General features: G+C 52.4%; 8 protein-coding genes across 8 annotated transcripts; 1 reads left to right on the plus strand and 7 right to left on the minus strand.

The window, feature by feature from the left end:
• Positions 1-1,027: 1,027 nt before the first annotated feature.
• Positions 1,028-2,860, minus strand: M431DRAFT_82651 (hypothetical protein; the record flags this gene model as incomplete). Its single annotated transcript, XM_024923197.1, has 2 exons — positions 1,028-1,127; positions 1,212-2,860. The coding sequence occupies 2 exons, from the start codon at positions 2,858-2,860 to the stop codon at positions 1,028-1,030; spliced, it is 1,749 nt and encodes a 582-aa protein (XP_024775723.1).
• A 1,743-nt stretch (positions 2,861-4,603) lies between these two features.
• Positions 4,604-8,206, minus strand: M431DRAFT_4959 (hypothetical protein; the record flags this gene model as incomplete). The annotated part of the gene is made up of 3 exons (XM_024917426.1): positions 4,604-7,344; positions 7,418-7,614; positions 7,707-8,206. The coding sequence occupies 3 exons, from the start codon at positions 8,204-8,206 to the stop codon at positions 4,604-4,606; spliced, it is 3,438 nt and encodes a 1,145-aa protein (XP_024775724.1).
• Positions 8,207-9,544: 1,338 nt separating this feature from the next.
• M431DRAFT_494486 (hypothetical protein) lies at positions 9,545-11,849 on the plus strand (the record flags this gene model as incomplete). The annotated part of the gene is made up of 2 exons (XM_024917254.1): positions 9,545-11,667; positions 11,732-11,849. The coding sequence occupies 2 exons, from the start codon at positions 9,545-9,547 to the stop codon at positions 11,847-11,849; spliced, it is 2,241 nt and encodes a 746-aa protein (XP_024775725.1).
• A 681-nt stretch (positions 11,850-12,530) lies between these two features.
• On the minus strand, positions 12,531-13,188 carry M431DRAFT_416142 (hypothetical protein). The gene has a single exon (XM_024914978.1). The coding sequence runs from the start codon at positions 12,938-12,940 to the stop codon at positions 12,563-12,565; it is 378 nt and encodes a 125-aa protein (XP_024775726.1). The 5' UTR covers positions 12,941-13,188; the 3' UTR covers positions 12,531-12,562.
• A 249-nt stretch (positions 13,189-13,437) lies between these two features.
• On the minus strand, positions 13,438-15,520 carry M431DRAFT_83344 (hypothetical protein; the record flags this gene model as incomplete). The annotated part of the gene is made up of 3 exons (XM_024923300.1): positions 13,438-14,218; positions 14,401-14,848; positions 15,001-15,520. 3 exons carry the CDS (start codon positions 15,518-15,520, stop codon positions 13,438-13,440), a joined length of 1,749 nt encoding a protein of 582 aa, XP_024775727.1.
• A 3,235-nt stretch (positions 15,521-18,755) lies between these two features.
• M431DRAFT_114645 (hypothetical protein) lies at positions 18,756-21,057 on the minus strand (the record flags this gene model as incomplete). The annotated part of the gene is made up of 4 exons (XM_024911910.1): positions 18,756-18,927; positions 18,988-19,876; positions 19,941-20,020; positions 20,060-21,057. 4 exons carry the CDS (start codon positions 21,055-21,057, stop codon positions 18,756-18,758), a joined length of 2,139 nt encoding a protein of 712 aa, XP_024775728.1.
• A 1,905-nt stretch (positions 21,058-22,962) lies between these two features.
• M431DRAFT_481509 (hypothetical protein) lies at positions 22,963-24,152 on the minus strand (the record flags this gene model as incomplete). Its single annotated transcript, XM_024915961.1, has 3 exons — positions 22,963-23,415; positions 23,471-23,827; positions 23,895-24,152. 3 exons carry the CDS (start codon positions 24,150-24,152, stop codon positions 22,963-22,965), a joined length of 1,068 nt encoding a protein of 355 aa, XP_024775729.1.
• Positions 24,153-25,452: 1,300 nt separating this feature from the next.
• Positions 25,453-25,735, minus strand: M431DRAFT_83409 (hypothetical protein; the record flags this gene model as incomplete). The annotated part of the gene is made up of 2 exons (XM_024923305.1): positions 25,453-25,598; positions 25,675-25,735. Coding segments are annotated over 2 exons (207 nt in total), but the record flags the coding sequence as incomplete, so codon positions are not given.
• Between the last annotated feature and the right edge of the window lie 1,793 nt (positions 25,736-27,528).

The raw sequence follows: 27,528 nt of genomic DNA on the forward strand, positions 1-27,528 counted from the left end.
GCACTGCTGCTACGTCTCTCTGTACATGTACACGTTATCCTGCTCCGTTTGCCGAGTCGGGGCCTCTTTTGGGACACTTGTGCAGCAGACAGGAACGAACAAGAGGAATTCATGTTTCACTGCCAGCGGTACCTTTGGCATTCTGGCCTCTGTGCAGCTCTGAAATGCAACAAAAGAATGCACACACAATCCCTTTGGGACAACAGTGCATAGGCCAGCAAACAAATTGCCTTGCTGCCTCTTTTCTTTTCCTTCTCTTTCTTTTAATTTCTTTCTTCGTAGTCCTTTGTAGTTGCACCCTTCCTGCAAGACCCCGACTCAACATGCAGCATGAGGCGCAACGACACCAGCAAAAACGCTGCTCATTGATTGCATCACGTATAAATGACCATCCATGGATATTAAACCCCAAACCTGCTGAAAGACAAGGGACCCCCCAAAACGTTCCCCAGACTTGTAGAAAAAAAATCGAACCCACACACAAGCCCAGTGAGCGCTAGGCCATTGCGGAGCAGACCGATACACTTTTTTGACACATGCAAAATCAAGAAGCGGCCGCATCCACTCTCATATCAGCACTACTTAACTTGGGGCTGGTCTATCTGCGAGCCAATGCAAGAAGAAGCAAGCAGGAAGAAAAAAAAAACAAGGCGGTGATGAAGTGGACTCTAGCTTTTCCATTTGTGTACTACAAACTTTCGGTGAGATGATTTATTGCTTTCTTTGATATTTTGATAGTTGATTGCTTAAAGACACGTAACCACCTATATACTGTATTTCTCGACTCATACTATGATATACGAAGAACAAAGAAAAAAAAAAAGAAAATGTCAGCCTGACCGCCCTGTTTGATACTCCTCTCCCGCTCCCGCCAGCACCTATAAAAAACAGAAAAATAGAGAATGCTTTTTTTGGCTGGGCGTTTTCCATTCCCAGAACATGCATACATTGTACATATCAATACATCATATCAACCAGATCGTTTCTTTGTTGTGTGAATCACACCCTCTCCCCAACCGATTGCCTCTCATGTCATGTAATACTTGGGTCCTTCACCTCCCTGCGGAACTTGCCAGTTGATGTCCTGGTGGGGAGCCTTGATATCGCACGTCTTGCAGTGAATGCAGCTGTTTTTCACTGTTAGTCACATCAACTCCCCAAGGGAAAAGCAAAGGGAAGACAACAATAGTAAATGGGGGATGCAAACTCACTTTTGTGCGTTAATCTGGAATCGCACGCCGTGCGGTTTTGACTCGTCCTCGACGTACTCATACACTCCAGCCGGGCAGAAGCGGTTCTCCAGGCCCTTGAAAGTCGGATACGTCGTGTCAGTGTGGGCATCCCAGTCCTTGACCTGCAGGTGCACGGGCTGGTCCTCCTCGTGGTTGGTGCCCGTGCGAGACACGCTGGTCAAGATATCAAAGGTAATCTTGCCGTCGGGCTTCTCGTACTCAATCTTGGGGAACTTGTCGGCCGGCTTGGTCGACGCGTAGTCGGGCTTGCCGTGCTTAAATGTCCACGGGACGCGGCCCTTGAGGACGTACGCCTCCAGACCGGAGTAGGCGACGCCGCCGTAGACGCCGAGCGGGTTGTGCCACGAGGGCCGCATGTTGCGCACCTCCTTGAGCTCCTTCCAGATGGACGACTTGCGCAGCGCGTCCTCGTAGTCGTAGAGGAAGACGGTGCCCTCGCTGGAGTCGTTGAGGGCGTTCCACGCGGCCTCTGCGGCGAGCATGCCCGACTTCATGGCGTTGTGCGTGCCCTTGACCTTGGGCACGTTGACGAAGCCGGCGGAATCACCAATCAGGGCGCCGCCGGGGAAGGCAACCTTGGGTATGCTCTGGAAGCCACCTTCGACGAGGCCGCGGGCGCCGTAAGAGATGCATTTGCCGCCCTCGAGCACGTTCTTGAAGAGCGGGTGCAGCTTCAACTTCTGGAACTCCTGGTATGGGGAGAGCCAGGGGTTCTCGTAGTCCAGAGACACGACCAAGCCCAAGCTCACCAGGTTCTCGCCAAAATGGTACATGAAAGAGCCGCCATAGACGTCCTTTGGCAGGGGATAACCCATGGAGTGGACAATGAGACCCTTTTCGAACTTGGCAGGGTCAATCTCCCACACTTCCTTGACGCCCAAGCCGTACGTCTGGTGCTGGCTATCTCGTCGCAGGTCGAATTTGCCAACCACCTTCTTGGTCAAGCTACCGTGGCAACCCTCACCGAACATTGTGACTCTTGCGTGAAACTCCATGCCTCGCTCAAAGGAATCCTTGGGCTTGCCATCTCGTCCAATTCCCAGGTCGTTGGTGGCAACGCCCTTGACCGATCCATCAGTGTTGTAGAGAACCTCGGAGGCAGCGAAGCCGGGGTACAGCTCGACGCCAACCTCTTCCGCGCGCTCGCCGAGCCACTTGACAAACTGGTTCAAGCTGACAATGTAGTTGCCGTGGTTATTCATCTGGGGCGGCGCCGGGATCGGGATCGCAGCCGTCTTGGTGAGGAAGCGCATCTTGTCCTTGCCGGCCGGGGTCGCATGTTCGAACCGCGAAGGGTTGGCCTCGTCGAGCCAGTCGGGGATCAGCTCGTTGATGGCAGACGGCTGGATGACGGCGCCGGACAGGATGTGGGCGCCCACCTCGCCGGCCTTTTCCAGCACCAGCACCCGGAAGTCCTCGTTGCCCGCCTCGTTCGCCAGTTGCTTCAGCCGAATGGCGGCACTCAGCCCCGCGGGACCGGCGCCGATGATGCAGACGTCCACCTGGTCCGACTCTCGCTCAATGGTCGAGGGGTCGAAGGATTCGTCTTCGGCCGCCATCCGCAGTCGCATAGCGGTGCTGAAGGATCTGACAGCCGCAATTGGCATGCCAGATATTGAAGGCCGCATCGTGATGGGAGCTCTTCGAGCAGCCGCCAAAGGCCCGAGGAACCTTGCTGGCCGACATCTTGGAATCGCGCGGGTGGTGCGCAGGGCGCATCTCGACACAGGCGCTGGAGCCGGCATTGTGGTGACTTGGACTTTTGGAATTCCTCGCAGCTCCAAAGGCAAGCAATTGGCGAAAGAGTGGAAGAAGCTGGCCGGGGAAGAAAAGCTGCGACATCGACGTCAAGGACCGGCGCCGAGTTACTATTATCTGCCCAGCGATTGGCTACCAAGGTCCGACCTGATACCCGGGACTCATATAGCCGATTGCAGCCGGAGGGGCCTTGTACCTGTGCGGTACCTGGGGTAATGGGATCCCGGGCCGCAAACTGGTGGTTAAGCTCGGCTTATGAAGTAGCTCTTAGGTACTTTTTGGGCCAGAGTTTCGCTGCTGTCACAAGCCTGTAATAACCGACCCCAGAAAGTTCATTTGATGATATGATTTCAATATTTATTATGTCTACGATTTGAAGTATCTTCCAATCATGATGCTGAATGCTGACCGATGCCGCAGATACCATGCTCTCTTGGTGAAACCCAGGGTAAAAATTCTCACAAATTAAGCCCACCGGCTTCGATATCGGCGGCATTGTACGTTTAAAGCTGTGCGGCTAGTCTTATATCCTGCAGCTTCGCAGAGCTGCCTGAGGTACCCACGTACCGATCGGAACGACCCCATGGCGGGGATGACAAGCTCCCGAATAGGACGATTGATGTTTAATGCTAATGCTAATGATACAATAGTCTAGATAGTATCAATAATGCCTATCAGGGTACCTCCGTATTGCAAACCCAAGATGCGTGGTGAGCTGGCATTGTGGCATGTGACGCATGACCCGTGATAGGTTGACTTACCCGTGTCCAGCTTTGAGCTGTTCCAAGGTTACAAGTCCCCAAACCCGCTTGTACCTCGCTCGAAATAAGGCGGACCGTCTGTCTTAGCCGCGGTCCACAAGATGCGGTCTGCAGCCCATTCAATACAGAACAGGTTTAAGCCGAGATTAATACCCAGTGATGTAATCCGTTCATTGAATATCTGCCTTATTCATCTATTTCTTTACCCTCATGCAAATATACATGCGTGGCTCTAAGGTCGAGGTGCCGAGTAAAATCCGGATATTCAATCCCGAGGTACAGGGTAGTCTCGAAGCCAAATTCGACGCTACAAGAAACTCATATGTGTGATGATAAACAATCAACACCTATTACTTTTGAAACATTCATTTTGACTGAAAGGGGGTTAAGAATCTTGTCTCTGGCGCATTTATTATGTCTCGTAATAATCTGAAGCGTCGAAACAGGGATCCGGAGCGTATCCAGATGATCCCATAACGTCACGGGCCCATCATGCTGACTATCACATCCGTTCATCTCACCATCCCACTCCAGACTTGATAAACCAGTTCATGCTTATTTTGTTCGATATACATCAGCATCATAACAATAATTTTGATATCAAGTTGACTGAAGTTTATTGCCGTGAAGATCTCCAGGTGTTATGTATACTACTCGTCATAGCAGGAGGCTTACCTGACAAAGCAATCAAAGGCAAGTCACAAGAAGAGCGCGACATTATCCAGAGTGATCCTATTCTAATACTGTAATTCATATACAAGCCATACACCGACTCCTTGCAATCCAACTCTGTCTCCCGTCTATCGAAAAAGATGACCTAGCCCTAAAAGTCTAACTCAAATCAAACCCGGCCCCTGCCGTTATCGCGTAGAGCAATTTCTTTCGCAAAGTCGACTCCGACTTGTATATCGGCAGTTTTAACAAATTAACACACGTACTCGCGCTTGGTAGTCGTTCCTGGTCCGAGCTTCCATCCCGGATGGCAAACTTTGGATTCAGTTGCGCAAAGCCAAGCAGCGGTGCTCTTGGAGTCGACGTGACGTATTTGAGAACATCGCGCCTCTGAGCGTCCGTGAAGCCGTTCATAACGTTCCAGAACATCTTGATCGTGGGGTGTTCCTCCCCGTCATCGCCTATGGTATAAAGACCGCTGTAGACTGTGTTTTGGCGTAGGTTGTCAACGTCAATTGCCAACGAGTCGCCGCCAACCAAGCGCTGTAACTCAGACTGGTTAAACATCGACAGCCACGACGGCCGGATAATCTCGCGAAGTCCGCGCAGGAAAGCAGTCGTCTGGGGAGCCGGCTGCACGACCAGGCGGTGGCGAGCTGCGTATGATATGTATAGTAGGCGATTGTCATTGGTGACCACCATCTCATCACCACCAGGTACCAACTTCCTTGTGACAATCTCAACAGGATCGCCCGGTGCCGAGATCTGGTCCGTTATCGTAAAGTCAAGCCCCAGGGCCGAAACATCCCCGGAATAGTTTTTGAGGTGAAGGAGGCCCCTGTATAGCTCTTCGTCCATGTCTTGAAGATCGTTTACGCTACCCTTGTAACTGTTCTCTTCTTTTCGACTGGGCGACGGCCATTTCAAGAGGAAAAACCCGGCAAACGCAAGATCAACCAAAATGCCTTCATACATGCATTTTCCCACAATGCGGCCAAGAAATTCGTATCGTCTGAGCAGACCAGACACCGCCTCCCTCCACTCAGGATCGGATTCTGAAAACCCTTGCTTTCGCAGTGATTCGCGAAGCACATCCATAGCCGTGGGATTAGGATACAGCAGCTCTTTACCACTGGATGTGAACATTCCCAGTCCCCCTGCCCCGTTTCCAAAGGCTTCTGACGTAACGCTCGTTAGAAATTCTTTGGTAACACCGCCACCATCGATACCAGCTTCAGGGGTATCGAATTGGTCGACAAAGGTTATCTGGATGGGGTCCTTGAGGCCTTCTCCTAACTGGTAAAATTGCTCAAACGCATCCTCAAACAGCTGGCCACGACGGATTTTTGCGTGATGCCTTCCCACAGGAGCCATCAACATCACATGATTGCCGCCCCTGCGGATTCTGTCGAGGTTGACAAATTGTCGAAATATCATTACTCGCGTCTCAAACGGAACAACAAATGGGATGTGCTTTAATACCTCCAATTTAGGTCCCATCTCGGCGAGTCGTCGTTCCCTTTGGGCGCGCATCTGGTTAGCCTTGATCCTCTCCAGTCTGACATTACGAGAAAGCCGTTGCGCGGCAAAAGTTGAATGCAGTCCGTAACCATCATCAAACGAAGGCTCTTGACTGTCATCCGCCTCCATGTCACTATCATCAGCCTGTTCTTGAATCTGCCTCTCTTCTTCTGCTATGACGGCTCCAATGAAGTCTTCCTTCTCCAGTTTGCTCGTCATAAGCCAGTGATCTGCCGACAGAAAATGCTTCCTCGAGTCTCTCTCGTAGAGCATTTTCAGTGTCGTTGTAATGATGGCGCGAAGGCTCTCTAGATCGAGTTTGGTGGAGACGTCTGAGGCTGGGCTCTTGTTGGAGCCCCTGGCTTCCTCTGCGTTTCTTGACGAGTCTCCCCAGTATGAGTCCAACCGAGATTTTGTTGATGCCTCAAGAGCTGCTTGAGTCTGGGTGATCTCTTGAACACTATAATGCAGAGCAAATGCAGTATTTTTGAGGAAAGTGATGAGGGCCTCAACATCTTTCAATGCCAAGCTGCATGATCGAGTGCGTGACTTTGGTACATCGCTACTAATAACCTTGGGATAAATGCCGCTTAAAAAGTCTTCGTCATCGCTGATCCTTAGGATAAAAGTGTAAAGCTCCAAGAATAACAGAATTATTCTCCACTCTTGCTCTTCTGTATGCGACGAGGGCTGAGCTGGATTGCCATAGAAGTATCTGTGGAGTATTTTCGCTGGTCGCTCAGACTCTGCCCTTAATTTTTGGAACACCGAGGTCTTGGTCATCATCTGCCAGAGGTACTTGACAATGGGGACCTGCCCCTCTGCAGCAGGTATCTCCTCGAGAAACAGCCTCATGCGCGTATCGTCGGCTCTGCCGGGGAAGCTTTGAAGCAAGGCCAAGATATAACCAGCAAGGAGCTCACTTCCTTCGAGCTCTTGGGTTGTAGACTGTGCCAGGCTGGTGGAGAAGTCATGTAGCAGATTGGAAATGCCATTATTGTCAACGAGCCACAATAGTTGACGGGAAACGTAAGATGAGGAGGGGAATACAAGAGGCCCAGTAGTCAGGGCGTCGGGGTTTATTCGAATATTGATATCGGATGACAAAGCGGATAACTGTGTAAAAATGACCTTCAGATGAACTAGGTTTTGAGTTGAGCTCTTCTGAGCTCTGCTCAAATCAATATAATGAGCCAAGAGCCAGAAAAGGCGATCCTTTTCGGGCAAGGTGTCGGATTTATAGTTGTACGAATCCAGTATCTCCATTGCGAGCTTCTCCGTGTTGATGCCTTGGGCCATCTGGTCAATGTTTTCCTCAAAGAGATGGATATCTTGGGTTGTTAGAAATCGAAGCGCCAACGCCCTATATGCATTCGAATCTATGTACAGGCGAGTTAGTAACCGGTCTCATGCCACACATGAAAGAAGTGAAGCTACAATAGGACAACATACTGTTTCCCGCGCTTGCATCCAACGGTGCCGAGAGAGATCTGACCACGATTTCCACCCATTCTTGGTCGTGCCTTGTTTGGCAAAACTTGGCCAACGCCGTATAGTATTCATCGACCGATCCAAGTATCGTGAAAGGGAAGTTGGTGGCCAGGTGGTTGATCAGGAGTAGGAGATATTGTAGTTCCAATGACGTATTGCTAAGCAAGCTAAGTTAGCATGTCTGTGGTGTATTGCAAGCTTGCAGCATCTACTCATTGTACGTTTCTCGGAGGAGCAATTATAGACATACTCTTTGGAAACTGAAACACCCAAAGCTTGCACAAGCTTTACCATTAACTTTTGAAGGCGAGAAGGATGACGGCTGGCGTCGCTGAATTGCTGTAGAGATATACTATTACAGTCGTTGACGAATAAAGACAGACGTTGCATGTCGCCGGCTCGGTTGGACGAGAAGAAGGACAATAGGAGAGGGAAAGAAGCATATATCCTCCGAGAAGCATCGCTATCTGGTAGAGACTGATAGATGAGATCAAAGTCATGCCTGTGCTGGTCCCTCAAAGTCGACCGCGATCTATATCCTCGCCATGTTCTCTGTATCTGCGATGCCGCCTTCAGACGTCGCCTTTCGGCCTGTCGCTTTTCTCTGTCGGCCTGAGCATCCGAGACGGTCTTTGTAGCGTTCGAAACGGCCGAGGGCGTCCATGATGTGTTGGAGAACGGGTTGCTGGCTTGTCCGCTTAGGTTCACGTTCCTCGGCCGCCTCGAGTTGCCTGTGAAGGTTGAGAACATGGCGGCGGCTTGGACTTTGCTAGTAGCTACACACAGACATTAAGTGAGCACGGATAGAGATGCCACACAGACACCTTGAACGATGCTTCCGTGGTGTTGCGGTTGTTGTGGCGATTCTAGAAGATTCAGCCCTGAAGCTTTCATCAGTCATCAACCTGGATACGTCTTTGCTGCAGGCTGCCCATAGCATAGCATCATCACTGGTGGGGCAACATCCGGCGGGCTAGTGTCGCGTGCTGATAAGATAAGACGAGTTCCGCAATCAGGGTCACCGCCTTTGACATCCCACCAACACAGTGTGAAGGCGGATGTGAGTCCACTGTTACCCTTGTTTCGTGGGGAGTAAAAACAAAGGTGTGCAAGTAGCACCAAAAGGCAAATTCCAACTCATTCAGACTTTGCGTTTCCCGGTGGCCACTTGCGGCTGCGACTAGCAGAGACAAAGGCATGAGCACGAGAACAAGGCTTCTGCCACCGCCTCTCAGAATTTTCAAAGAGCAGACTTTGCATCACACCCTCTTCCAGATAGGCCGATTGTTAGCCTCGAGACTTGGCTGAGGCGGGGTTGCTGGTTTTTCTCTAACAAAGAGATGCACAAAGCGCGGAAGTTTCTGCTATCGGCTACTTTGCTATGCACGACAGCTGGTACCTTTTGGCTCATTCTTAGGATGCTTTAGTGGCAGCTCCGGCAGTGTCCTGCACTGTGCCGGACTGTGATACCCTAATAAATCTGGTAGGAAGTCACAACTCGCCGCTAAGGAGGCACGGAAGGTCACTCCACCGCTAGACAGGTTTAGCAGCCCAGCGAAAAAAAAAATGTCAAGTGGTTGAAAAATCTCTTTTTTTCCTCTTCTTCCACACAACGCCCAACTTTATCCCAAACAACACAAACCCATAAAAGGCAGGTTAGTTCAGAGGTACGGTCTTCGACCTAGTTCTCTGTTCTTGCTCTTTTCTTTTCAATCAAGAAAACCAAAAAAATTTGAAAAATCCAAAAAACCCTACCCACCACTTTCAAGCCCCCCCGCGACGTCGACGAGCAGTCACCGCAGAAAACAAAACAAAACAAAAAAAAACAAAACAAAACCTATCCTTTGAGACAACTCACCCCAGTTGCCTCTATCACCAAGTCGCTCAGCCTGCAGATTGTCTATTCTGACTCGCCGAGCACTCCTCTTTCTCATTCTCTTTCTGAATCAGTAAGTCTATACTGATTTCCGGGTATTCTGCTGGCAGAGTTCTCCCAGCGAACCACGTTGCTCTCTTCCTCCTCCTTTCAGCCGCTGACCCTGTCTCTTTGCAGCCTTGTTTGATACCGTGATTTAGTCAACCGATACAATGGCCGCCAACACCGCCTCGAACGCTGTTGACCAGCTCGCCAGCGATCTCAACAACACATCCCTCAATGGCAGCGGCGATGTCAAGGCTCCTGCCGTCGACACTGCCGTCAGCGCTGGTGCTGAGGATGCCTCTGCTCCTACCCCCACCACCGCTCCTCACCCCCAGAACTCGGCCTCTCTCTACGTTGGAGAGCTTGACCCCTCCGTCACTGAGGCCATGCTCTTTGAGCTCTTCTCTCAGATTGGAGCCGTTGCTTCCATCCGTGTCTGCCGTGACGCTGTCACCCGCCGCTCTCTTGGCTACGCCTATGTGAACTACAACTCCACCCCCGATGGCGAGAAGGCTCTGGAGGAGCTCAACTACACCCTCATCAAGGGCCGCCCTTGCCGTATCATGTGGTCCCAGCGTGACCCCGCTCTGCGCAAGACCGGCCAGGGCAATGTGTTCATCAAGAACTTGGACGTTGCCATTGATAACAAGGCTCTCCACGACACCTTTGCTGCCTTTGGCAACATTCTCAGCTGCAAGGTCGCCCAGGATGAGAACGGAAACTCCAAGGGATACGGTTTCGTTCACTACGAGACCGATGAGGCTGCTGCTCAGGCCATCAAGCATGTCAACGGCATGCTGCTCAACGAGAAGAAGGTCTACGTCGGCTACCACATCCCCAAGAAGGACCGCCAGAGCAAGTTCGAGGAGATGAAGGCCAACTTCACCAACGTTTACGTGAAGAATATTGGACCTGATGTCACCGACGACGAGTTCCGTGAGCTGTTTGAGAAGTTTGGCGATGTTACCTCATCTTCTCTGGCCCGCGACCAGGAGGGCAAGCCTCGCGGTTTCGGCTTCGTCAACTTCACCACCCACGAGGCTGCTTACAAGGCTGTTGAGGACCTCAACGGCAAGGACTTCCGCGGCCAGGAGCTCTATGTTGGCCGTGCCCAGAAGAAGCATGAGCGTGAAGAGGAGCTGCGAAAGTCTTATGAGGCCGCGCGCCTTGAGAAGGCCAACAAGTACCAGGGTGTCAACCTGTACATCAAGAACCTTGATGACGACGTTGACGATGAGAAGCTCCGACAGATGTTCGCCGAGTTTGGCCCCATCACCTCTGCCAAGGTCATGAGGGACACCCCTCAGGAGGGCGACGAGGAGGTCAAGGACCAGGAGAAGGACAAGGAGAACCAGAAGGAGCCCGAGAACGAGGCCGAGTCTGCCGAGAGCGCTGAGAAGAAGGCCGAAAAGAAGGGCGACAAAAAGCTCGGTAAGAGCAAGGGCTTCGGCTTCGTCTGCTTCAGCAACCCCGACGATGCCACCAAGGCTGTTGCCGAGATGAACCAGAGGATGATCAACAACAAGCCTCTGTACGTTGCTCTCGCCCAGCGCAAGGACGTCCGCAAGAGCCAGCTTGAGGCTAGTATCCAGGCTCGCAACCAACTGCGGATGCAGCAGGCCGCGGCGGCAGCTGGTATGCCGCAGCAGTACATGCAGCCCCCCGTTTTCTATGCTCCTGGCCAGCAGCCAGGCTTCATCCCCCAGGGTGGCCGTGGCATGCCTTTCCCCCAGCCCGGAATGCCTCTTCCCAACGTCCAGGGAGGTCGCCCTGGCCAGTTCCCCGGATACCCCCAGCAGGGTGGCCGCAACGTTCCCCAGGGAATCCCCCCCAACATGTACGGCATCCCCGGCCAGTTCCCTCCTCAGTTTGGACAGCCCGGAACTCCTCAGTTCATGGCTGCCATGCAGCAGGCTCAGCAGCAGGCCGCCGCTCTTGCTGGAGGCCGTGGTGGCGCTCCTCAGGGTGGTCGTGGTAACATCGCCGGCATGCCTCCTAATGTCCAGGGTGGAATGCCTGGCTACCCCCCCAACAACCGCCAGAACATGGGCCGCAACAACAACGGCGGTAACAACAACGCTGGTCGCAACGGCAACTTCCCTAACCAGCCTGCTCGCGACAACAACACTTCCTCTCTGCTCCAGTCTCAGCTTGCTGCTGCCCAGCCTGCTCAGCAGAAGCAGATTCTTGGAGAGCTGATCTTCCCCAAGATTCAGGCCATCAACTCTGAACTTGCTGGCAAGATCACTGGTATGCTCTTGGAGATGGACAACTCCGAGCTTGTCAACCTGTAAGCTTCCCTCCCCCCTTTTTTTCTTGGAGACGACTTTGTAATACTGACTTTTCCACCCTAGCATTGAGGATGAAGCTGCCCTGAAGGCCAAGGTTGACGAGGCGCTGGCCGTCTACGACGAATACGTCAAGTCCCAGGCTACTGGTACCGAGAAGAAGGAGGAGGAGACCAAGGCTTAGGTAGAGCCGGTCTTGCCGCCTTTGACACGCAACATCGTTTCCTTTGTCGTTTAAAAATTTGACTACGGTGCGAGATGGACTCAAAAGTCACCGAATGATAACGTGGGATGCAATATGATAGCCACGGTTGCCCAGTCTATTGCATCATGTAAGGATAGACTTATTTGCTATATTTTTTCTCAAGGATGGACAAAAGTTGTGTGGTTTGGAAGGTGGTATTTTCGGAATGCGGGAAAGCCGCCTTGCCCTGGCCGGGACGAAAAAACGTCGCCGGCAAAAAAATCAGGCTCACCGGGATGGCGTTGCGGGTTTTATGAAGGCTGCCTCTGGGCTATACCCCCATGAACATGGTCCACTCTCACTGGCAAAAATAACGGAGGCAGGGGCTGATACGGATAGGACTCTAGGAATTTTCTAATAGATAACATGTTCTTAAACAATTTGTGTGTGTGTGCCTTATTAAACTGTGAATGGTGAAGTGTGGAGTTGTGAACCTCCTTTTGATCTAGACATCCAATGACTTGTTACAGCTGGATTTATACGAACATTACTTACGCATTCTATTATCGAGAAAAGAGTTCTTGTATAGACGAGACGTTGTAAAGGATACGAAATTGCTTTCAATTGACACTGCCAAACCTAGAAGGTAGAACTACTGGTTACATACCCAACCAAGCCCAGCGCCCCGACCAAGAACGTGTTCACGTTTTTATCTAAGAAAGGCGAACCTTGGCACCGAGTTGTAAAATAAATGAAAAAGGAAAGAAGAAAGAAGAAAATAACGCCCTGCCCTTTGACCGATAACTGGAAATACACAAAATACCACACATGCCGAGTACATTTGAGATACTACAATATGTGAGAACATGAGATAGATAGAAATGTAAGGAGAGTTTTTGAGGAGGAAAATAGGAAGGAGAGGAAAGGATTTCGCTTGACTTGCAGGTAAACTCACAGAAACAAAAAGAAAGAAGAAACGCCATATGAAGAGAAGAACAATCCACGCCCAGATATGAAGCAAAAGGAAAAAGGAGAGAAGAAAAAGAAAAAAAAAGAAGAAGAGAAAAAAGGAATGAAGAAGAAAAGAACATCTATGTGAAAAACTTTTTTGGTTGTTCCGGCTTTTCACCTAAATGTGCGCTCCCTTATTTCCTGCCACTCCCCCCTTGAAAATGAAAAACCACCAAAATCGAAAGAGTAAAAGCAGAAATAAGAGATAAAATGATAGTATATACTTACCGTTCCCCGTTGCAGCGCCGTAAAAATGGTGGTTGCCAAGCTAGCCACCCCCTTTACCCTTTGGTCCTTTGCCTAGCCATGCCTTTGGTTGCCTTAAACCGATACAAAACAACAGATACAATTAAAAATAGAAGAAGAACAGTAACTCCACTAGAGTGTGTCGCTGGCCAAATAAACACACGCTGTTGGCGATGAGGCCATGCTGTTGTGCCTGACATGGAAGATGAAAAATAAGGATAAATAGCAGAGAAGTTTTGTATATCCCCTCCCCCAGAACAGAATGATTGATTCAACGCCTTTAGAAAAAAAGACAAGAAAACAAAACACACAAATAAAGGGGGGAGGAGGACTACGAATCTCTGAGGAAGTCGCCCCGGCCATCCTCGAGTCGTAGACTTCTAGGCTGCTGCTTGCTCGGCACGCTGGCGTAAAGCGTTTCTAGAACCTTTCCCTTCTGCTGGCGTCGAATCTCCGAGAGATGATCCCTCACGCCAGACAAACTGTCGATCTGGTCCTCGAGAGTCAGGATGGTGGCATTGGTGCCGCGGACGAGCGGCGAGATGAGCTTGGTGCGGAGCCCTTCGAGCGAAGTCTGTAGCGACAAGAGCTTGCTATGATGGTTGACCAGGATGCCCTTGTTGCGCACAGTCTTTTCCCTCACGTCGCGGAGGAGCACGCGGTTCTGTTCAAACTTGCGCAACTCGGCGGCGCGCGTGCCCAGAATGCGCACCCACAAGCTGGCTAGCATGTCGCTGTGAAGCTCTTCCTGGGCGGAAGTCTCGCGCGCGACGGTTCGCGCAAGGTTGAGAAAATGCTGGTCGATGCTGTTGAAGAGACCGTAGAGATTCATACTATAGCGAAGCTCCTCTCGAACACTCTCCTCGAGAACCGACAGGAATTCGTTGAACAGTAGCTGGACCATTCGTTGCTCGCGCTGCGGGTTGCTTAGTCCAAAGACGTACGTAGTAATCGTGCCGATCGGCGTGGGAGCACCGGAGGCGTCCTCGAGGACATGAGCCTCAGAAAGCATATTGTGGATGTTATCGTAAGCGGAGGAGAGGGTGGAAGGAGAAGGAGCGCTCTGGAGGCGATTGAGATGCATCTTGGCCCAATCCATGACATTGAGGATGCTGTTGTACAACGAGGCGCAAACGCCCATGTCAACCTTTGCTGTTTGCTTCTCTCGACACACCAGGGTCACACGAGGAGTAAGGAAAGGGAAGAAGACTCAATTGGGAGATGGGGTAGGATGAAAGAAAGATGAGACGATAAGAATAAGAGAGGGAGGAGGGATTGCTATCCATTGACTTACCCGTCAATGTCACCATCGACAACAGCGAAAAACTTGGTCATCTCGGTCGCAAGTGTCTTCATTGCGCCGCTGAGAGCGTCGAGGTCGGAAACGATGAGCGACGCATCCTTCATTCCACTGGTCCGTACCGTCTCCCCAAGGTCCCAGACAGCGACGCTGGTGGCCTGCAAGTCGTGCACCTGCGTAATGGCATGCTCCGAATAGTAAATGAGCGGCTCAAAGGAGCGCGCAATGCCAGCGACCTTGACAAGATCGCCGACCGGCCGCGGTGCAGGCTCCTGGATGAGCGTCTTGAACATTGTGATGCTGCAGACGGCGAGGAGCACACTAAACAGGGTAGACGTCCATGACGCAGTGAGAGCGGCGTAGCGTTTACGGATGAAAGCAATGGCTGTTTCAATTGGTTCGGTTCGCTGCTGGACTTCAGCGCGCACGGCGAAGCGGATGTCTATCATAAAAAAGACAACACAGTCAGGCGCCAAGTCTAAGTCTGATGATACCAAGACGAAGACGCAGATGCAGATGGGCCGCGCCAGGCAGAGCAGGCAGCAGCGGCAGCGGCAGCAGCAGCAGGCAAGGAAAATGCGCGGCGCAACTTACAGTTATCCGTCGGCGGCGGCGACTCCAGTATCCTCTCGAGAACGGGCGGGGTCGGTGCCTCGAGTCGCAATGTGCCGCTCCTGTTTCCCTCTGGACTCCGACTCCTCACCTTGTCCGGGCTCATGCTGCCGGTTGGGAGCCTCGTGCGGATCGCCCTCTGCAAAATATCGTTCTGGTTGTCCAGGTCGTGGTCCAGGTCGTCATCGTCATCGTCGTCGTCGTCGCGATCGCTAAACGGGGTGTTGCGCATGGCCAGGCGCATCGGAGCCATTGCGCCGAGCGCATCATGCGACGGCGGCCGCCAGAAACCGTTGCTTCGACTACCGTTGGCGAGCCTCCGCCACGCTGGAGGAGAATAGGAACCTGCGGACGCGACGTCCAGGTCCGCTAGGAGATCGTCCTCTATCGCCGCTTCGCTGGGGGGGAGAACGGATGAGTTCCTCGTCGTAGATAGCAGCGGGCTTGCCGGAGTCTCGAAATCCCGTAATGAGGCGTCGAGCCTTTCTTGGGGATCGGCCATGGTCGCTCTCTTTGGCGTAGTAGTCCCTCTCCTTGTAGTCCTTGTAGTGGTCCTTGGGTTCCTTTCTGAAGCGGTCTTTGAATGATGAGGATGTTGAGTCCTTCCTGTCGCGGCGGTAGACGGTCAGCGACTGGTCGCGCAGTACAAGCTGTCGGGAGGGCGAGATGGGCGACGGCGGCAATGTGTTGTCGTTGGTGTTTGCGGCGGTTAAGAAGCGCGGTAGGGTGATTCGTGGCAGGTTGAACGATGGCAGCTGTGGAAGATAGAAGCTGACGAAGACGAGAATAACAAGCAGCGCAGCCAGAAAGGTGCTGGGAGTGACAGTGACGCTGATCAGGGAGACCTGCTGATTCACCGTCAAAAGCGAATACATGGGAGAGTCTGAGGGCGGACAAGGCCCAGCGGGATGGGACTAAAGAAAGGTGTGTCGGTCGGTAGTCGGCCGTGGGCTTGGCCTGGCCTTGCAACTCCAGTCAGTCTTCGCGTTGTCCAGACCCCGGCAGTGCGGTAGGTGTATGTGTACGCCGTGTGTCTGTCTGGATGGAGTATGTGCGAATGTACACGGTACTAGTTATCCGTAGGCGTGGTTGGAATGACTGGCAGGTTGGGGAAAAGGGTCGGTCGACCCAGGCAGGCTTTCTTCCCAAGGTCGACGAGCTAAATACCTTAGATAGTCCCGCTCGGTCGATTCCGCAGTGGCCTGCAAGGAGAGAACTGGAGAAAGAGAAGAGGGAAGACGTCAGGAAATCCGAACAACCCTGGTACTGGCACTGGCAGTGGAAGTGGGCAGCGATCGATGGTGCGGGAGAGCGGCAGACGGGCGATGAATCGTCGGCTTGTCCTTGCTTTTTTTTCGGCGTCTTCTTATTTCCAACTTGCAACGGCGTCAGCGTCGGCTATTCTTCTTTTTTCCCCTCTTGTTCGGTTCTTGTTTTTGTTTTGGACTTGTTTCCGAACAATCGTCTTTCCCTTGCTCTGACTCTGCAAAAAAGCCCAGATCCCCTCCCCCTTCGTACCCAACTCTGAGCTTCCTCTCCCAACACTGGGACTCGACCCAAGCCCCCAGCCCTGCAGTCGTGACTGGAAGATTGGCGCCAGCCCCGGCAGCGGCCACTCCCCTTCGCGCAATGGCTGACCGTGTTGGGGTGGCAGCAATCGTGAGAGGCTGGGCCGCCCTCGTGGCACGACATTGACCCAGCCGGCGCGGCCAATCAGGCGTGCTGCTCACATCTCCGTCCGCCGTTTCAGACCATCTGAACAGGCCACCCCCCTCCCCTTGGTTGAGTCGCTCTGCTCTGCTCGCTCTCCCTGGGGGACCCAGCAGTGTCTTGCCTTTCCCTTCTCCTCCCCCCTCCGCCATGATCCGTCCATGGTCCCTCCAGCTCGAACCCCCACCTGGCAATGCAATGCCTGGCTGGTGTCTGCCTGTCCTTGCTGTCAATCCGCCATGGCCCCAGAACAGAACGGGCAGAGTGTCAGGATGCCACCATGGCGGGCTGCAGCAGCACTACTGTACCGTACTCTACTCGTATGTGCCGTGTCCTCCATGCAACCGCAGAAAGAGCCGGAATAGCGTGAGAGAGCGCAATCCGCTCATTCGTCGATGCAGCCATAGCTTACCTGCAGCATCGCATCAACAGCAATGACAAGATACGGCTGGCTGGTGGCGGTTTTGTTCTTGGTCTTGTCTGTCTGCTGCTTCAATGCTATTGCTCGCTCCAGTCCGTCCATCTTCCCGCCCTCTGGCCCTTTCCAGCCACTAGGCTGCTCCCGTTATCTTATCACCCCGCAATTAGTGGGCTTCTTCTTCTCCTTCTCCCCAAGCCGAGCTTCGCCACCCCTCCATGATGAAAAGCAGCCTGTCCTGTGGCATCTCGCACCTCTCCCGTCTCTTCGGCCTACTTTCTCCGTGGCTAGACTAATTGATATGTACGAGTAGAAGTACATGCACGCACTTTGCAGTTGGCATCGCCCCGTTGTTTTCAGACAAGCCAAGCTACAGTATCTCGTGGGATATGCCACACCACCCCTCCTTGCCTCCCTTGAGCTGGCCTGGCGCCCATTCTTTGCTTTTTTCCCTCGCTTGCTCGCTTTTCCTCATCCGAGGGCGAGACAAAAAAGGGTGCAGGAAGTCAGACCCAAGGGAAACTAAACTAACTCACTTAGTAGTGCCACAACCGCAGAAAATCTAAGCTTTCTGGACGGGAGAGGCGCCCGCAGAAAAAAAGAAAGGAAAAAAGACATGCCACCACACTCGCAGTCGATCCTCGTCACCCGCGGATCGTCCAAAGGTGCGGACCCTTCTGATTCCCCTCCATCCTTGTAAGTCTTAGAAGCCAGATGCCTTCCTACGGATACTGCATCTTAGCACCCTTATTCCACTCCGTCGACTTGTCTTTGTAGAGACTAGGTACGCTGTACATTCCACTCGAATGCTCCATCGATCTACCAAGCAGGTACTCCATACCTTAGCAAATACCTTACCTTACCTTACCTTACTTTAATATTCCTATTCCCGTGCAGCATCAACCATCACCAAAAAGACGCCCCACCCAGTCTCTGCCAAAAACCCGAGCTAAACAGAGTCACATGAGAAGTCATCTCTCACCGTACGCTCAACAATGCTTCTACGGGCAGTTATACGGCACTTTGCTGATTATGGCTCATACAAGGGACTCAGCACGTGCATGCTATATGACGCAGTTGCATTAAGCTAGTGAGTGTATCAGATGAGCAGGCTAAGAAGAAAAGAAATCGACGCTATGTTTCCATTTGTGGTTTTATCATCGCCCTGTTTGGTTCAACTCCTACCCGATTTGCCCTTGAAGCAGCACGCCCAAACTTCATAACCCATCACACCTTGATAAAAAAGCAACTTAAGTCCCAAAGAGAGACTAAAATGAGTAAGAAGGATACTTGATAAAAAAGAAGAAGAAAAGGGAAAAAAAGACAACGCCGTCTCGCGCCTTGGCTCCGCTGCTGCTAGTCGTCCCTTGAACTACCCAGTTTATACAATAGTAACGTGCGCTTGTCCCCCGTGGTCAACTAGCTCAAGATGTGGTTGGCTCACTCTCTCCCTCCCCCGGTCACAGATCCTCACATCCTCACCCTTGTGTGGAATGGAGGGGCGTGGGGAAAATAAAAAGCCGCGATATCAGTCTTCTCTGCGTTTGCCCCAGACGGCCAAGATCCACGAAGCTTGGCAGGCTCAAGGGCTTTGCCGTTTGACGGACTTCTAGTCTACTTTGGCGTTGGCCAAACTTCTGGCCGTCGGGTTGCTGATGTTGTTCACCTGCTTCACCGGCGTCCGCTTGTACTTGGACTGCTTGCGTAGTTTCTTGCGTGCAACCATGACCGGCACCGAACTCTTAGTAACCAGATAGTTGGAGAAGGACCCCAGAATAACACTACGTCTTTGGTTAGCGAACCCTCCTCTTCTGGAAATAAAGCTCAAGCAGGACACATACCCCTTGAGCGCGCTTCGGCCTCGGCTCCCAATCACAACCAGAGTGGGATTGACAAGGTCAATTACCTCGGTCACGAGATGCCGGGGGTTCTTGCAGTGCAGGACTTCTACAATCACCCTGACCTGGAGCCGAGTCTTCCTCAGGAGACGGAGCACCTTATCTGTAATCTCCTGGACCGCGCGATTACGCTCCTGCTCGGCTTTGTAGCGATCACCCCGATAGAGCGGCGCGGGCGAGCCGCTTGGAGTACCAGCGTTGGAATCGCCCCGTAGGTAAAAGCCTGAGCTGCGCTTAAACTCAGAGACCAAGTTCACCTGCCCCGGCACCAGCTTTGTGTTTGCCATCAGGTTGATGGCCGCTGCCTGCTCCTTCATCGCCTTTGACTCATCTGGCACCAGAGAACCCTCTCCCGTGACGATGCCCGTCTCCTCGTCAATGCAGTAGATGGCTACCAAGGTGTCGCCATCTCGGAGAACTGTACCAATCGCCCACTCGAGGGCATGCGTTGATTCATCACTAAGATCGGTCGCAACCAGGTATTTTCTCAGCCTGTGGTTCTCTTCTTCGGCGGCCTGAACCATTCTAGTGTAGTCTCCGCGGTAGATGATGCGAATGGCGCGGTGCGCTTCTGGCGTTTCCAAGATGTTGGTCATGGTGAAGGACAGGTTTTGTGCCCTCTTGATGTCGTCCATGTCGGCTTCCTCATCTGAGTCCATTACAGAAGGCGTCCTCGATGGCGGCCCTTGGTCGTAGCTGGTAACAGGATGAACGCCCCTGTTGGCCTTGGAGGGCTTTGTAGTGTCTCCAGTGGCGGTTGTCACCTTGATCTCGGGCTCCTCAAACAAGGAACGGTACTGGTATTGAGCTTGCTGAGATGCCACTTGCGATCCTGTTTACAAAGTCAGTCATCTTTTGGCCGCCCGCGTTCGACGAGGCCTCTTCGGTTCGCTTACGTTCTTGTTCCGCCGCCGCGAGCAGGCTCAGTGCCTGTCGGCCCCCAGATTGTGAGCTGCCGCCGGCGGCGGGCTGTTTGCTGTCTGGCTCGGTATCATGTATCAGAGACCGAGGAGACTTCTTGCGGCCTCTATCCTCATCTTCAGATGACTCCTCTTCTTCTTCGTCACTCGAGCCAAGCTGCTCGCCATCCGGCCCAACATAGTCTTTGACCAGCCTGCCCTCCCCAGCTTCCCCAGACTTTTTTCGCATAGCCAGTTGCGCCAAGCTTCCGCTAGACTGAATGAGATTCGCATCTGACAATTTCCGGTAGGCATTATTGAGGTTAACAACTTTGCCATCATTCAACAGAGCCTGGCCTGGGGGCAGCTGTGGTGTGGAAAAGGTCGCCGGTGATCGAGACCTACTTCCCCAACGACGATTTTGAGTCTGGGGTGACTTGGACTTATTGTTGAAAAGGCGAGAGCCACCAAACGGAGATCGGCCTCTATCCGCAGGAAGCTGAAGTCCACTGTCGGAGCCTCTCAAGACATCTCCTAGGGACCCTCCGCTCTCTCGCTTGCTGTTTCTTGAAGACGACCATTTCACCGAGGATTGGGAACCCGAGCCATGCGAGTATATACTAGAAAACTGGTAGTTGGCAATCGGATCGTTTCGGCGGCCACGTGCAGGCTCGGCGAACTTGATGCTAGCATCAGATCTACTTCGCGGATGTGGCGCCAAACCAGAGGATTGTTGCGGTCTAAAGGGTTCACTGGGGGGCATCAGAGGAGAGCTTGGAGTTGAGCTTCTACCCGTCCGCCTAGGAGAGTCCGGCACAGGGCCACTAACATCGAGCATGCTGCGGACCAGCTGTGGAGAGGGCGGCGCATCAACATCCAGCATGCTTCTCACTGGGCCCTGAGTGGCAGTGGGAGTCCTGTTGGAAGACGAAGAGGTGCTGCCAGGGGGGATCTCCTCTTCGGCAATGTCCAGCATGCTCCGAACTGGAGAACGCGCTGCGTACGGCGAATCTGACCGACCGCCCCTTGCCGACGGAGCAGGAGCCTCATTAGATCGCTCCAGCAGAGCCAGAACCTCTTGCCGCTCCATATCGAGCATGGCATCGATACTCATGGGAAGAAATTTATTATTATTGTTGTTCGCCATGGTGACGGTTGAAGCCGGCAGGCTTGTATCTTGTTTGTAGGATAGGAGACGATTGTTATCGCAGATGTGTCCAGACAATCGCTGTTGTCGAGGACAGGAGACGGAAGACGATGGCCCGCGAGCAGGCAATGGGTGACGGCCGATGTGCCGAATTAATTGCTCTCAACGCCCTTAGACACGTGCTGCTCGCCGCGGCAGGATCCGGTAGATTGATGCTGCGATAGCTTCGATGGGGAATGTGTAACGGGTGGGAGGCCGCCGCAAATCCTAGCGGGGCAGCTTTCGATTAAGTCGACGGCGAGTCGATTGGGTCCGAGTTGGAGGCCAAAGGAGCATTGTGCATGAGCAGGAAAGCGGCTAAGCAACGGGTGCGCGGCGCCTCTCAGATCATGGCGCAGGCGCTGGGCGATGGGACGATGTTCAGGAGCGGACTTGGATCCGGTGAGGCACACGATGGAGAGCCGGGAGGGAGAAGGGGAGAGAAGACGGGGAAGCTGTGGGCCCTTTTTTCTTCTTGGAGTGTGATTTTCGAATTTTGATATTCTGTTCCCCTCTCAGCGGCTGCAGCTGTAGCGATATTCTCAGCGGCACTTGGTTGAGGGCGGGTGAAAATGCGTCAAATAAACTGTGCTACCTGGTAGATTTTGTTTTGACCAGGTCTGTTGGAGTCGGTGGTTGCACGTCTAGAAGATGATAGCCGGAGCAGGTCCGAGACGGGAGAAGATGGAGAGCCTGGGGGGAGCCTAAAAAGCTCCAGTGAGAGAGGAGGGGCTTGTAGGGCAGTGACGAAGCTCCGTTTAGCGGAACAAGCTGTGCTAGCAGGTCCTGAAGCTACTGGACGGACTATGTTGCTACTGTACTGCTAGTCTACTGCCTATTCTCCAACTACGTGCTGTTAAGGTTCGGGTGCTATTAGACATCAATCCATCCAATTTGATGCCCAGGCTTTACATAGAGGCGATGAGGGCCGTCGTGAGAATTCATCTTTGGCCCCCAACGCCCCTAAACAAGCCCGGCCTTTCGTTAGCAGCCCGTGGCTTTCCCTTAGCACGGCAGCACAGCAGCATCGCGATTAAGTTTAATTCGGGGACGCAAGGGAGCAAAGCAAGTCGCATTGCATGCCCTCGTGCATACCTGGTCAGAAAAAAAGGGGGCAGGTTTTCCAGCCAACGAGAATGCTAGCCTCAACCTCTTCGCCACCGCCGTTAAACGAGGAGAATCAGAAGCTTATCGCTCCTCACTGTGTAACCTGCCCAGCCTGCAAGTATCGTATGGCTCAACTCAACTCCGTGCCCGCTTCAGTAAATTTGTATCAAATTGCCCTGGATGGTTTTGCACTGCCCTGTGCTACTCCGCTAAACGGCTGGCCTCAGAGTGTTCTCATTGGGTGTTTTTGGTGGTAACGTGCGACTGACTATTCTTTGGTCTGTCTGGTCCTATTAACCTTAAAAATGGGCTTGATCTACCCGGATCGGGGGCCGGCCTCCCAGTTGCTCTACATTTTGGGTGTGCGTATTTTATGAATTAGAGCCGGGCTGTTGGTCACATGCAGGCGATAGGCCTACAGCAGGCCGGATTTGAGGGGCGTCGTGATGTGCATTTATATGCTGATCTATACTTGATATGGAGCCAGTGTTTGCAGTGCGCGTGCATATAAAAAGCATCAATTCAATGGACAATATATACATACGTTGAAGTGTTGAAACTGATACTGTTTTTGCTTTGACTTGGTTTCGCAGGTTGTTCTACTACCTAATGTAATGTACAAGCCTATTCAAAGCCTATCATGAACCCACCTCTTTTTTTTTTCTAGTTCGCTGCCGTAGAATACACATCTAATATACATTCAAATCCGCCGTCGCATCATGTCGTTTATTTCTTCTTCTTCGTCTTCAGCTTGTTGGACCCCACGTTGGCTCTAGCCGCAGTGCCAAGCTTGTGTACTAGCTTTCTCTTCTCCCAGACACTCGACCTGCCCTCCACCACGGCGATGATCTCCTCAGCTATCCGATGGGCAAACTGGTTTCGCCCACTGCCCTTCGAAGGCTTCTTGTTGATAACGTCCAGGATCCATTGGAACGCCATCCTTCGGCGCTGTCTGACGGCGAGGGGGACAGGGAGTTCCAGGGCACGGCCACCTCCGCCAGCGCCGGCAATGTTCCTTACTTTGAGGAGCGGCGCAACCGAGTCGATGGCAATTGTGATGTAGAGGACGGGGTTAAGAGGGAGGTGGGCGGCGGGCGGAGTCCCTGGTAATAGGGGGAATTTCGGGCTGTATATGGGGGCGGGCGACGTTCGTAAGAAGTTCATGACAGAAGCCATGTTCTAAAGCTAGTCAGTATTCTGAGCTGGTAATATGTCGGTCTGTATCATGACTTACTCTTTGCGCAACGCTGAGTTCTCCATGGCGCATCAGGAGCCTGGTGATTTGCTCCAGCACGGGGTGGTATCGCTTCTTGACATGGAACCCGTCCGGATAGGGCTTTTGGGGAAGACCAAACTTATGGCCGGCGTTTTGCACTTCTGTGCCAACGGGGACTGTTGACTGTGACCCGGCAGCAACAATAGCTTCCGCTTGCTCTGGTGGGGGAATGACACCCTCGCGATATAGAGCCTCCTCTTGCGCCTCTGTCAAGCCGCCCTCCCGCTGACTTGTTACGGGTCGACCGCCATATAATATTTGTTCCAAGGTCGCATCGTCTAGCGCTTCAATAGATGACGCTTGTGATGAAGATGTCTACGTTCCCAGCTGGTCAGCACTTGGGGTACACTCTACGTGTGGGGGAGGGGAGGAACCATCCAACCTCTTGCAAGGCTTTCTGGGTCAATTCTCCAGAGGCACCCTCAGTAGCCTTGGTACTTCTCGATTCTGATTTCGAAACCGACCCGGAAGCTTCTCTCTTTGCACCGCTCGGAGAATTGGAGGGTTTGTTGGTCGCATCGTCGGCATAGAATCGAGTCGATGAAGCCTGGGCTAGGAATGGCTGAGCCGCAAGGCGGACGGGCTGCGTCCGGACCGCCAGAGTCCTGCAGGCACCCCAGATCTTCAATCTTGAAGCCATGGTGGTGCTCCGTGCTACCGAATGGGCTCCCAAGGCGCAATTCTTCGTCGTCGACACTTTCGCGTGATCGCCTTCCAATGTCCCTCCATGAAAATTACAGCCGCCCACCATCCGCCATCGCTGTGCCGATCGGAACAATTCCGGGCCGAATCCAACTCCCACTGCTCCAAACTCGCTTATGTCATCCCGCTACGATGTCCATCCTTGCATGCTCATCTGAGATGGCTTGACGGATGAATCTGAGCAATCCTTGCAGCTTGTTCCACAGCATTGACTGGCAGCTGCCCATCCCTTGAACGCCAAGGTCGGGGCTCTCATTTCCTCCTTGGCCACATGACCTCGTCCTACCGTAACCACTCGCTCAAGTCTGGGATACGGACGCTTTTACGGTGTACGAAGCACAAGTATACCACCTAGCAGTTTTGGAGCTGCTCACTTGTTGGCCCATTCCTAGGTCATGCGATTCCAATGCGGAGAGTCCTTTTTTTAATTGAATTGGCAAACATGGTAATTATTAGTATCAACCTTCCACTCTCGTTATTGGGCTATGCGCCAGTCACCATTCTTCCATCATTCTTGAATTCGTCATAATCCAGCATTCGTCTTTGGTGTTTCCTGATATTGAGATCGAAATGCGAAGTGAAATAGCCCTCCCAACTGATAAAATCAAACCAAACCAAAACAGACCAGATAAAAATCATATCAAAACCCTAGCAAAAAAGCAAAACAAAACAGACAAATGAACAAGTTCGTTAGTCCAATACAATAAACTCCACCTTCGCAATCGCGATGCCAACGCAGCGTGACAAGGATTTCTGTGGTCGTGTGCCGCCCTTTTTTGTTATCTTCCACCGACAATGCTGTTGATCGGGACTGAGCGGCCACCAAGGGTATTGAGCAATCAAGGCAAAGGCCACAAGAGAAGATTCTCGATCTATCAAGAGAGAAGATTCTCAATCTGTCAAGAGAGAAGATTCTCGATCTGTCAAGAGAGAGGATTCTCGATCTATCAAGAGAGAATTTTCCAAAACATGGCAAAATTGCAAATTGCGCCGTTCCCATAGCCGTCTTCTTTATAACCCCACGGTGGAAGGCTTTCTTTCTCTGTACTCCAACTCCAAACATGATGAGAAACCCTACAAAGAAAATGGAAAGAGAGCGAAAGAAGTAGAAAAAGAGAAGGAATGAAAAGCCAGGTATGCAAGGCATTGAGCTGCATCCTCGACATGTAGTGGCGGGCAGCGAAAATTCCGTTGCACCAGCGAACAATGCTACTGGGCATGCAAGTAGCGGTGACTGCTCACCAAGCCGCCCTGCTCAGCCAGTTCAGGGCGCACTCGGCGGCATCTTCTTTGGCGTTGTTGAGATTCTTGCCATCGTACCAGTATCGTGCTGCGAGAGTCTGGCCCCGGATTGTGACTTGGCTGGACCAAGCTGTTCGGCCGCCTAGAAAACAAGAATCTGTTAGCCAATGGATGCAATCAAATGCCTAATGGTTAGCAAGAGGGAATGTGTGGCATACCTCGGCGATCGGACACAATCTGGAAAGTGGGGGGCATGATCTGAGCATCACGGCAAGCCTCTATATAACAGGTCAGTCGTGTCAAGATGAAGGCCAATGGCAAATGTGGCCATTCGTACCTTCAAGGCGCTCTTGCCAGGTTGAGCCAGAGGTGTAGGAAGAAGCAGAAGAGGTGGTGGACGACATTGTGGGTATTAGGTGGTGGATGAGTGTGATTGGTGTAGTGTAAATGCTCGAGGTCGAGGTAAAGTAGAGGGGCGAGAAGAAGACTGCGTATATGATAGTGTCGAGCGTCGAAGAGGCCAATGGTCGAAGAGAAGAGAGGTGAGGTGTGGCAGAATTTATAAGAATTATATAGTATGGCGGATCGAGCGAAAGTCTGGAATGAGGGATGGATGGCGACTCTCAAGGGAGTATCTGTATCCAAAGCAGGAAAGGCGGCGTGTGGGGTGAATCTGAGCACTTTTGCGTTGATCAAGACAGTCAAAGCACTGGTCTGGGGATGGCGGGATGGAAAAGAGAGAGGAGTCTGTGGTTCAGACGGCGCAGACGCGATGTCTTATATCGTGGTGGACTCGGCCTGACGGGGGCTGGTCTTGTTTCTTGACCTTGGTGGAGAGAACAAGTGGACGAGGATGAATCATCCGAGACGATGGACTAGGGGGCCCCAGCAGATGAGAAGCAGCCGTATGTGTGATGTGGCAGCCGGTGAGAAGCTAGTAGGAATTAGATGCAGGCGGGCCGGAGAAAAAAAAACGAGAGTCTTGGTATCAAATTTAGGCGTCGAGGTGGTGATTGCGCTGTCAATGCTTGCAGCTCAGGGTTGGCGTGTTTGACACGGAGCGGCTGCGGCAGACTGCATGTAAGAGGGCCTAGACAACGGTCAAGGCAAAGGGGAGTACAAATATTACAATGGACGGCAAGGCGTACAAGGAGGCGTCTCTCTATATGCCATCATATGTCCATTGGGTTTCTATTCTGGTCCATCGGCGACGTTAAGGGGGAGATGGTGGCCGAGCAGAAGCAAAAGCAGAGAGGGTCATTAACTTTTCTGACGCTGCTGTTGGATTCTCTGCCACATGTAGCCCAGGACCGGGGGTTAAAAAAAGACGACTAGCATGGGGAGCACAAGGCGGGCATGGGGCCAAAGAAGCAAGCTTCAATTCAAGCAGCTGTTCTGTTGGAGGCGGACGAGTGTGATGGGGCCGGGATCATTTGCTGGGGCTGGTCGGTGGATGGTGATTGTCTGCTTTCTTTTTTCTGGCCCGACTTTGACTCCCCTGCACCGGCAAAGTATTGGTGTATGAGATGCCAATAGATGGAGTCCATGTAATTTCAAGGTTGAGCTCGAGTCTACCAGTAGGAGGGTGGGGTGTGAATTGTCAGTGCGTGTGTGTGGGAGCGATGCGCTGTAGGTGCTGTGCTGTGCTGTGCTGCGTTGAGGTAGCATTCGACGTTCATCTCGTCCCGTCTTGTTGCTCGCCTATTCCCAGCGCGAGAGCTTGACATGGCCACATTCGGAGGCCGATGTCTGAGACACGCTTTTGTTCGTTCTCCAGGTTCCGAATGAATAATGAAGTTGCTGATACAGGACAGGTTTCGGTCTCGGCAATATCAAAACCTATCAGCAGAGCACACGACGAGTAGAAAGATGGCACCGCCGAGTGATATCCCAAAGTGAAAACACAGGGCAGGCACAATGCATCTTGTTAGCGCCATTAGGCCGGATCTCAGCCGCCATGCCAATGGGAGGCACGACGACGTCCAAAGTCATTGCCCCTGCCCCTGGCAACTCTGAATAGGTATCTTCCCCGTACTCGATACCCGGTCCCAGCTCAAACCACGCGGCGTGGA

Source organism: Trichoderma harzianum, assembly GCF_003025095.1.
Source record: "Trichoderma harzianum CBS 226.95 unplaced genomic scaffold M431scaffold_5, whole genome shotgun sequence".
NCBI classification, from domain to species: domain Eukaryota; kingdom Fungi; phylum Ascomycota; class Sordariomycetes; order Hypocreales; family Hypocreaceae; genus Trichoderma; species Trichoderma harzianum.

What these genes read in the sequence shown, in the direction of transcription:
- M431DRAFT_416142 (XM_024914978.1), bottom strand. Translation starts at nt 12,940, where the DNA reads ATGTTCTTTTCTTCTTCATTCCTTTTTTCTCTTCTTCTTTTTTTTTCT.